This window comes from Fringilla coelebs (assembly GCF_963513975.1).
Source record: "Fringilla coelebs genome assembly, chromosome: 5".
In the NCBI taxonomy this organism is placed as follows: domain Eukaryota; kingdom Metazoa; phylum Chordata; class Aves; order Passeriformes; family Fringillidae; genus Fringilla; species Fringilla coelebs.
In genome coordinates, this window is record NC_140033.1 from 46,169,460 (window position 1) to 46,180,165 (window position 10,706).

Below are 10,706 nucleotides of genomic sequence, written 5' to 3' on the forward strand. Positions count from 1 at the left end.
GTTAAATAGAATAAGGGCTTTTTTGTTCATCTAGTAGCCAAAATATTGTTTTTATTATGTTCCTATTTTGATTTTAGACACATGGAATACAGCTTATATATGTGGAGTTGTGATCAAGTGCTTTGAGGACAGAATCTGAGTTGTAGTTTTTGGAAGTTTAGTTTTTGTAACAGTGATGTGTGTATAAAAATTTTCCGGGGGTGTATATTAATAAAAGACCATAAAGAGAAACAAGAACTATTTACAAGTTCTTGTAAGTAGAAACAAGAACTCCTTACTGAGTCATTGTGATTTGTTATTTCAGAAGAATCAGTCTAGAACATGCATATTTTGTTTGATTTGTATTTGCTGTTTTTAAAATGCAATAACATGTCCAAGTGTTTTTTGTCTTCCATGCCTTCAGGCAAGCAACATGGTAAGTGATCATATTTCCTGAGTTATAAGAAAACTTCTGAAGTTTTTTTTTTATATGATACAACATACTTAATATTGTAAATATATCCTCTGCAGTTAAAACATTTGGCTTCTGAATTGTCTTTCTTTGAATAGATACTGTTAATCTTCCTGCAAAAAATGGACTTGCTTCTAACCAAAACTCCACCAGATGAAATAAAGAACAGCGTTCTACCAATGGTTTATAGAGCCTTGGAAGCACCTTCAATTCAGATCCAGGTATAGTAGTTGCAGCCTTTTTTTAAAACTTTCTTTTTTCCTCTTTCAACTGACATGCCAACTTATTGTGTACTCATGTATTTGTTTACTTTAAAAAACCCAAAACTGTTTAATATGCCTGAATGTTGAAAAAGATGAATGCTTGATTGCAGAACATTTGTTTCTGTTAAAGTAAAATTTAGTTTCTTTGTTTTCCAGGAAGGTAACCAGTTGCCTGTTGTTCTAATGCTCTTATCCTAGATTCCTACTAGCCACCATAGCAGAAAGTGGTATATGCATTTATATTTCACTGCCTGTGCAGTAGAAACCATGCAGGCATGCATGCTTGTACCAGTCAGTGAGTGGTGGCTTATTCTGAGCTCCTGCTGGTGAGAACATCTGTGCTGACAGTTACCTCAGGAGACCTGAAGTGCTGTAAAATCATATTAATGTACATTCCAGTGATGTTTTTATATATCCATGATTTTTTTTTCTCCTTAGGCTTTCTCTACCTTTCTAAGGTTCTTCTGGGGATTTTTTTTAATCATTCAACTGCAATTAACTTCCCGTTACCCAAAAACGTTCAGGAGCAGGAGATAAAGAAACAAAATATTTCTCAAAGGCGGTTTTGGATAATCAGATGTGACTTTGCCTTTGCAAAGCCTTTGTAATATTAGGGACAAAGGTTTTTGTTTCTAAGTATCTGTCATGAGTGTCTTTCTGCATCAGTACTTTGGTTACTGAGGTGTTTACTTGTATACTTAGTATTGCTGTTTCATTTTTTTTGAGATTGGTCTGAAATTACGTGTTTATTTTTTCTCTGTTGCTAAAGTATGGTTAATCTTGACATGATATTTTATCATTCAGTCTATTGCAGTATTATTGATAGTAGTCACTGAAATTTTCTCGATTTATGTAAGAGATTGATGTAGTAGAAGCTGGGTTTTATATAAAGGAGCCTCATGAAAATGCAAGATATTCTTGCTGTTTAAATATTATGAATTTATGAATGCTCTTTTTTCTAAAATCCATTTTTGAAGATTCTGTATACATGCCATGATGTTTTATTATTATAGCTATTTTTAAGGGACTGTGATAGATTAAGGGCAGCTTAGTTGAACATATTTCCTTAAATATTTCCTTAAGAGGAAAGCCTAAGAAGACACTTCAAACTAACTGATATTGAGTTATATTAGTACTAATTTTATAATAAATATGCGTGTTCTTTTTAAATTTGTGTATGTTTTTTTTTTAGGAGCTTTGCCTAAATATAATTCCCACATTTGCCAATTTAATAGATTACCCATCAATGAAAAATTCATTAATTCCAAGAATTAAAAATGCATGTTTGCAAACTTCTTCTCTTGCTGTGAGTATCATAGTAACATTCTCTAGTGTTCAGAAAATGTTAAAACCTTTAATTACTTTGGGTTTACAATTTTGTGTCTTTAAAGAAAAGCCAATCATTGTGTTCTGATTTCTTACTGAATTTTTTTTAAAAAGCTTCTTAAAAGTGCAAAAGCATCATTTCTTTGCTCTAACAGTTTTTAAAGTTGTTAACAACTTACCGTGTTAGTAATACTGTCAAAATTACTGAACTGAGTTCCACAGTAATACACATTGACAACATTTGTCATGCAGAAAAGCTAAGTTTTTGTGAGCATAAAAACAACCGGTTTTCTTTCATGACAGAAAAGCGGTTTTTAACTTGTCTTGAATTTTTCAGTAGAAAGATTTTCTTACGAGTTTTTAAAATTTGTTTTGTTTTTTTTCTATAAGTAAAGAGTTTGTTTAATTCTTACCACTTCACAGGTCCGGGTAAACTCACTAGTGTGCTTAGGCAAGATTTTGGAGTACTTGGATAAATGGTTTGTGCTTGATGATATTTTACCTTTTCTACAACAAATTCCATCAAAGGAACCTGCAGTGCTCATGGGAATTTTAGGTAACAGTACTTCCAACTTTCTCTTTTGTGCTTTGCTATTGTAAATCCAAGAGCTTTGTGTGTTACCATTGAACACGTTTACATAGTGTATGCCTAAAATGACTATTAAAAACTTTCTGGTTCTTGAGTATGTCCCTCTTCAGTTACCTTATGTATGACATTTGAGCACGAGTACATATATTTTTAGTCATCAGGGCCTGGTGCAGTTCTGAGTACTCACTGCAGGTCTTGGGCTGTGACGCTACATGGACTGGGTGCTCCACAGTGTCAGAGAGGCTGTTTTCTCCAGAAGAGTATATGAACTGTCATCTTTCAGATGCTGGAGCTTTTGAGATGTTACTGTTGCCTTCTTTTACCACTCATGCATAGCAGATGCTATAAATGATGGTTTTGTTAGACTCATTTTGTTGGATATTTAGGCACACAGTTGTGCCTGTGGGCAGAGGCAGAACACAGTCTGGGTGAGGTCTCCCAAAATGACTAACAAAACCTAATGGTTTGGTACTTCTGGGAGGGGAGACCTCACTCCCACTTGAGCTTTCCTACTGTCACTTAGTGCTTGCCTATCACAGGGTGTGTGATTTTAGCAAATTGAATGGGCTTAAGGAGTCCAGAGGACCCGAACCACTGCCAAGGAAGAGTTGTGACTCCTTGGCTGGGTCTGGAAAACAGTGACTATTTCCCCTCCTGACACCAGAGTGGTGTAGAGCAATTGTAACAGCGGAGCTGCGCTGCCAGTAACCCTCATTAAACATTGTACTAATATGTGATGGCAGCATTATTTTTATTTGCTCAAAAGAGCAAGAAGGCGTCTTGTCTGTACTGGTCTAAAGCTGCCTGTTTCCCTTAACCCTTGCAGCTTTATTTGCTATCTAAGAATAAGGGACTCTGTTTTTTGCTTTAGTTGTGTTAATTCTGAATTCTACTCAGATACAGTAAGTGAATCCTAGTTTAGAAATGATGGGCTGAAATCGGTTTTATATACTCAGGCTCTCCTTTCTTCCAGAATCATAATACAGTCCTTCACTGTCTTTGTCTTGGTGACAGCTCTGTTCTACTACCATAGAAAGGGAGGAAAGCTGCTGTGTCTTTTATGCTGGTGTGTTCAGTGTTTGCTACCAGAGCTGGACCATTTAGGCAGAGGACTCTTCCTGTCAGAAACACTACAGAACGTTTGGGCTTAACACTGGGTCTCTCCTGCCTGCCAGGATTCTTTTTCCAGTGAATTTGAAACAGATAAAGATTATGCATGAGTTCTGATACTATATGTAACAGTCCAAAACTTCTAGGTAACAGTTTTTGTAAAAAACCCATCAGAGAGCAGGATGATAGTTAATCCTAGCTACTTGTAGTGAGCCAGGAGAGAACACATCCTTAGTTGATGCAGCTTGATTTCTCAAGTGGCAGTGTGTCAGTTTTTGGCAAATGACTTGCACATTCAAAGATGTATATTCTCAAATAATTGGCCAGAACAATAAATTCACTAATACCAGGTTTCATAGCTGCAAAGTGTGACTTTGGGCATCTTGTTCTGAATTGTAGCAAAGCCTCTTGCTGTGTGTTATGGATCAGTACTTAAGCCTTTAAGAGTCTCTTGGTCACATTTGTGCCTGCTAGCACACAAACGCAGTGGTTGCTCAGCTGATCAATACATATATGAGTGTGCTACTTCAGGTCTGTTCACATTGTTTACTAAACTTAACAATTTCTCCTATTTTGATGTCCTGTGTTAGGTATTTACAAATGTACGTTTACTCACAAGAAGTTGGGAATTACCAAAGAGCAGCTTGCAGGAAAAGTATTGCCCCATCTGATTCCTCTTAGTATTGAAAACAATCTTAATCTCAATCAGGTAGGAACGTGCCTGTTTTCCCTGACAATTATCAGAGAATAAATTTAAACTGTTGTCATTAAAAAAATCATACATTACTTCTTGTCTGTGTCTGTTGTGAAAATAAGCAATAGAAAAACCCTTCCCAATTTTACTGTATTTCTGTGTTTGAAGCTTGTTATTTTTTAGTCTATTTAACTGATCTGGTGTAAAATTTCAAAATTATTACTGTCACCTTCCAAGTACCCTGCAAAAGCAGTTAGCTACTAACATAATAAGTATTAAAATAAAATACTATGATGCTATGAAATATTGGGAAAGGAAATAATTTTGTTTGGTTGTTTGTTTTAAAATGAATCTGGTAATACTTGTGTGGAGATTTTGTCTGCATTGGCCCATTTCAATTTTTTTTAGTGACATGTGTTTTTCCCTGTTTCAGTATGCCCTCTGCTTGTAATTTGTTATCTAATTCACGAGAATGAAGGTGGAGTATAAATTATTTTAAAGTCTACACTTTATCTTACATTGTGTATTGTAGGTTTATGTAACCTGCTAAGTTACACCTATCTGAATTCCTTCATTGCAAAATCCAAACTTCCTATGTATTTCTTTTCCAGTTCAATTCTTTTATTTGTGTTATAAGAGATATGCTCAATAGATTGGAAGCAGAGCATAAAACAAAACTTGAGCAACTTCATGTCATGCAAGAGCAACAGAAGTAAGTGTTAATGTTTTGTGTTGGATAAGTAGTCATTTTTTGGCAAATGTTTTTATTGCTAGCCATAGCAATAAAAAAATCAGGTAATTCTAAGTTCAGTAGTTGAGAATTATCTCAAATAAGCACAGTTGTCAGAAGATCTGCTTCTATGTGCTAAGCTGCTTTTCCTGTAGTTGCTGAGAAATAAACCATATCAGAGAAACATAAACATTGCAGCCTTTCAGAAGGCTGTGATATTTTGAAGTATTTGGAGCTATTTTGTGGAGCCTGATATGAGGTGAGATTTCTGAGAGAACATAATTTGGGATATCTGAAGTCTAGGTCACCCTGCTCAAAGGGAGAAATAAAAACCATGGGAAATTATTCGGAGATGTTTACTATTTCTCAAAGGAACATTTGCCAGTCTCCTGAAGGCATTATATTAAAGTGGTTGCTCTCAGTGCAATTGTTTGGTATTATTTGAATGCAGAAGAATGATCTGCATTGTTAGATTAATACAGTGGATGTGATTGCAAAGTTGTCTTCTTGTAATATACTCTGCACTATGTAGATCCTTGGACATAGCCAACCAAATGAGTGGGGCTGAAGAGGCAAGATCTAGTGGTACAGGCAATCAGGTAAGTAACAATATGTAACTTACACACAGAACGTTGAAATCTAAAATCACTTAGTTGATATTTACATAGCCTTAAATTGCAGTATTTCAAATAATGAAGGGTTTTTTTCTTTGAACTTAAACAGATTGACAAGGTATTTAATAACGGAACTGACCTTCTGACTAGTGGATCTGATGGTAAAGAGAATGAGATGTCTTCAATACAGAGAAAGGTGTGCTTTGCTTTATTTTGTAATTTTTTCTTTCCATCTGTCTAATCCAAGGCTGATAGGGTTGCAGAAAAAGTGTGTGTAAATAGGTACAGTATTTAAAACTTTAGTAGAAAAACTAACTGCTTTATATTGTCACATGAGAAGGTCCATGAAAAACATTCAGATCAAATCCTTCAATTTTCATGTAAGCCTTTCCTTGAAAATATGTTTGTGCGAAGTAGGCAGCAATTAGGATTATAAATTTGTGGTCATTTTCTTTCTCCTTAATTATAGATTTAAATGAAACTGAAACTTCACCACTGGATATAAGTAGGAAAAGCAAAAGAGGGATCCTTATGATAAAATGACAAAGAGATATGAAGATGAAATGTAGAATTTTAAGTAGTATTAGAGACTAACTTTTACTGTACCTTTCAAAGTTAAGTGAAAACAGTCAATATGTGGTTAAATACAAGAAGTAAAGGAAAAAACATAGCATAAGATAAAATATAAGCAGTAATACAGTAAACACAAGATTTAAGTATTGTAAAATTCTTTTTGTACTAATTATGGAAATGGCTGCCCAGAATCTATGTTTTATTATTTTTCTTTCTAGTTATCTGAATCCTTGCATTAATTTTAAAGTAAGGGGGAGTGATTTAATTATTTCATCTTTTATTATTAACAAAAGTGGAGTTAAAATCCTCAAAATACTCTTGAGCAGTTTTAAAATGAAATTCCCTTTTCAACTCCACAGTCAATTGCATTTCTAGATCAAGTTAGTAACCATATTAAAACAAAAACTGTAAAGAACACTTTTTCTTACGCCCAATATTAAGGAAACAAAGCTAAAGCGGTTTTGCTGATATATCTCTTTTATTTGAGATCTGCCCAAATTTCTCATTGTGCTGCTCTTAATATTATATTTATTTCCTTGAAGTACTTTATGACAATATGGTAAATATTATAGTAGATTTCACTTATTGCCTTTCTCTTTTGTGTAAATAATTGTGTTTACCACATATTACTGAAACAACAGTGCTAGTATGAAATAAAAATATGGATGTCAGAATAATAATTTTGTGCAACTTACTACCAGTACTTTCCCTTTTAAAGGCCTCACTTACACTGGAAGAGAAGCAAAAATTAGCTAAAGAACAAGAACAGGCACAGAAACTGAAAAGCCAGCAACCTCTTAAGCCCCAAGCAACTACAGTGACACCTCCAGTGAAGCAGGTGAGAGAGAACAAATAACTGCACTGTTTCCATTGGAGCTCTGATGCTTTTTCAAGGGCTGTATGCATTTAGCATATTTTTCCTCCTGTGAACCACTTTTGTTTTCTCTGGTGGTACAACAGCACAGCTGAGAAAAGCTAAATTAAATTTTCATGTGCCTTCCATTTGCATAATTAGCAATATTCCCACTTTTTAAATTGCTAGAGTTTCCAAGGGTATCATTATTATAGGAAGGTCATGGTACTAGATAAGGAAAAGGACATACTTAGAAAGGTGTTTCTCTGAAGTGTTTCTTAAGGAAATATATATAAGATTTGGGGATAGGAATGGGGCATTTGCACAAACAGTCACAGTAGTGCTGTGTGTGGAGTCTTAGATGTCAAATTAAAGCTGCATAACAATCAGTTCTAAGTAGCAAAGAACACAAATAATGTAATTTCTCTTGTGTATTATTACATTGCATGCCCAATTGCGTGCAGTGAACTCTAATTTCTGAAAAATTAATACCAGGTCTACAGGGGTAATGATAAAATACTGTTGCTAGAGTGTCTGTACAGGAAAAACATTTAACTACATTTTATGTATTTTGCAGACAAAAGACTTGACAGATACCTTGATAGATAATATGTCATCTTTGACCAGCCGTCCTATCAACCAAGCTCAAGTTGCATCTTCAAACAGCTTCTCTTCCGTTCCTTCTATGGGTGTTGGAATGGGATTTTCATCACCCATTGACACCACAAAGAGAAATATGACAAATGGACTAAATACAAACATGGGGTTTCAGACTGCTGGATTCACCATGGGAGCAGGTCTCGCCACTCAGAATTTCTTCAGTGGTCCAAGTGGAACAGGAGCAACCAAGATGAACATGGTACCACCCGCCAATATGCCAAATTACAGTCCTATGAATGCTGCATCTGCGATCTCTCCACTGACACAACAAAACAGACCCCCAGATATGTCTGCTTTAGATAATCTCTTTGGTCCTCAAAAACCCAAAGTTAGCATGAAGCAGTTGGCTCAACAGAAATCAAGCCAGTGGGTTAATCAGTTTGTGCCACCGCCAGGGTCCCCGAATGCGAGCAGTACGGCCTTGGCACCTCAGATGAACATGCTAGCACAGCCAGGCTTTGGTATACAGGGTAATCCTTTCTTTTCTCCTCAGAACTTCGCACAACCAGCAAACACAATGACAAACAGCAGCTCAGCTAGCAATGACTTAAAAGATCTTTTTGGGTAAAATGTTTTGTTTTCTTCCTTCAAAATTTGGATCATGGGTAAGCTGATTTTAACATCTGGTTTTTATTAATAAAAGCATGACTTGGGGAAACTTGCAACCCAGCAAAGTAAAGACTTCTGGGCAGGAAAAAAGGCTGATGTTTCATTCACCTGGTACTGCAGTGGAATTATGTAAGTGCAAAGTCATCTTACATGCTAAAGATTTCCTGTCTCTTTGCCAACATGAGAGTGCTGAAGGTAGGATGCATATATTCATCTGAAAAAGAAGTATATTGAAATTATTCAGAGCTAAACTCAGTCAAGTCCAATGAAATTTCCTACAAAATTTTGTTTAAGTTCAGGAAAAATGCTTAGGGGCTAATGCTGCTATTGGATCCAAACCTGGAGAATTACTCTTGTTGCCTGAATTTGTCACAAGCTGTCATTTTGTCCTATGACAGTTTGCAAAAAGAAAATTCTTATGCTGGCCTAAAAATTTTGATAGCCAAATTATACAGAGAGCACTCTAACCCATAACTAAGGGCGAGACTAAGAAGGGAGCATGTTTTGACTTTCTTCTCTCATGTAAGCTAATATAATGAATGTGGTAGTAAGCTCTAACAAGATTCATCAGGCATAAGAAGTTGTTCTTAAATTTGGTTCAAGTTTGGGACAGAGTAAGAACACTGCTTCAAAGGTCGTGCTGGTTTACAATCTCTTTTATAATGCCAGATCCTTGTTACAAGCCCCATAGCAAAAGCAACATACCACTTAAGCAGGATTTTAAAATACATGTGGTGATTTCATCACATTTACTGTATATTCCACTGTTTTGGCTAGTATGATACTGCTTCTAACTGATGTGAAAAAACCCTCTAGTTATGAAACCTCAAAAAATGAATGTAAATGTAGAATTCACATGTTGACTGCCCCAGTTGTGTAACTAAACACGTTACACAGTTACACAGAAATATCTTGAATTAATTAATAGTTTTGGCTCAATTAAGACAATGAAAAAAGATCACCTGATACAATTTGCACAGGGTTTTGTAAAAAAGCAGACTGCCATAAATTGCCTTGACTAAGAGTGAACTATTTCATTTTACTTTTGGTTTAAATCAAGTCCTTATGAAGGATAGGTTGACATGAAGTGATTTCTCAAATATGGATTTGTAAGCTCTAGAGTGTATGATAAATACACAGGTATTTCAGATCCTTTTTATTGTATTACACTAAATTCAATAAAGGTCTCCAGAAATCCAAATAGTAGTTTCTTCTGCTTCCAGAAGGTGTATGTTCAGCTTGCCCATGGTGGAATCTCTGCTCTGTCAGATACTACTGTTGAGTTTTAACTTTTTTTTCCCTAAGAATTTCAAGAGCTTTCTTATCTAGTATTTTGAAGACTATAAAAGGTTATTTTGAGAAGGAAAGAACTAGTTACCTTTTTTATGGAAAGCCTACTTGCTTTATTTTTCAAAGCCTTTCACTGAAGAAACTCTTCTTTCATTTGCTGCTTAAGAAACCAAAGGGCCTTATGCTGTAAATATGACTTGTATTTTGTTATACTTCCACAGTTCTAAGCCGTGATAGCATTAAGCATATTTCTTAAAGAATTCTTTATGTATTATAGCTGCTGCGTTAGTCCTATCATTTTAAAATACCTGGGACCAATAAATTTATGGTCTGGAAAACAATACCTAATACATTGTGATGCTTATGTGCTGTTAATATTCATGGTAAGCATTGTAGGTTATGTTAAAATATCCATGTAAATTGAAGTACAATACTAGAACTGTTGAACTATTTAAGTTCCTTTACAGTTGCTGGCACTCTATACTCTCAGTCACACTCATGTCTTCTTTTATGTCAACCCCTCGAAGCTGTGTTTTGTTAAGGTAACCTAAGGCAAGCCTTTGAAGAATTACTTGAATCTGTATTCCTCTAAATTATTAGGAAAATAAATCCGTATTGAAACAAACATCTCATAGGACTCTACAATGTATTAAATTAATACATCTATGGCAAAGGCAGTCTAAAAAGTCAGTGTCCTGATCTGGGGTTTCAGTCACTGATGTCTCTGGACTGGGAGCTTTTCAGAATTTGATTTAGTTTAACCTGTTGCAGGGGAAATGGAAAAAAAATTATCTGATTTCATTTACCAGACCTCCTAAACTGTGTGGTTTGGGGTATGTGCTTTTGGCATGGGCTATACCAGAACATAATCTGTTTTGTAAGAACAAAGGAAAAATTAATCCTACAGGTTCAAATTAAAATAAGCTCTTTTTTGAAGTGGTAAT

The 10,706-nt window shown here is 35.2% G+C and overlaps 1 protein-coding gene across 2 annotated transcripts in view; it reads left to right on the forward strand.

Annotated features, from left to right (window-relative positions):
* Positions 1–8,557, forward strand: part of SCYL2 (SCY1 like pseudokinase 2) — a 29,372-nt gene extending 20,815 nt beyond the window's left edge. For both annotated transcript variants that reach the window (XM_084206531.1, XM_084206532.1), the window contains 9 exons: positions 550–672; positions 1,907–2,020; positions 2,464–2,596; positions 4,330–4,448; positions 5,045–5,145; positions 5,696–5,762; positions 5,887–5,973; positions 7,069–7,188; positions 7,781–8,557. In XM_084206531.1, coding sequence (XP_084062657.1) covers positions 550–672; positions 1,907–2,020; positions 2,464–2,596; positions 4,330–4,448; positions 5,045–5,145; positions 5,696–5,762; positions 5,887–5,973; positions 7,069–7,188; positions 7,781–8,431 — 1,515 coding nt within the window. In that variant the 3' untranslated portion in view covers positions 8,432–8,557. The remainder of the gene's footprint in view (positions 1–549; positions 673–1,906; positions 2,021–2,463; positions 2,597–4,329; positions 4,449–5,044; positions 5,146–5,695; positions 5,763–5,886; positions 5,974–7,068; positions 7,189–7,780) is intronic.
* The last annotated feature ends 2,149 nt before the right edge of the window (positions 8,558–10,706 follow it).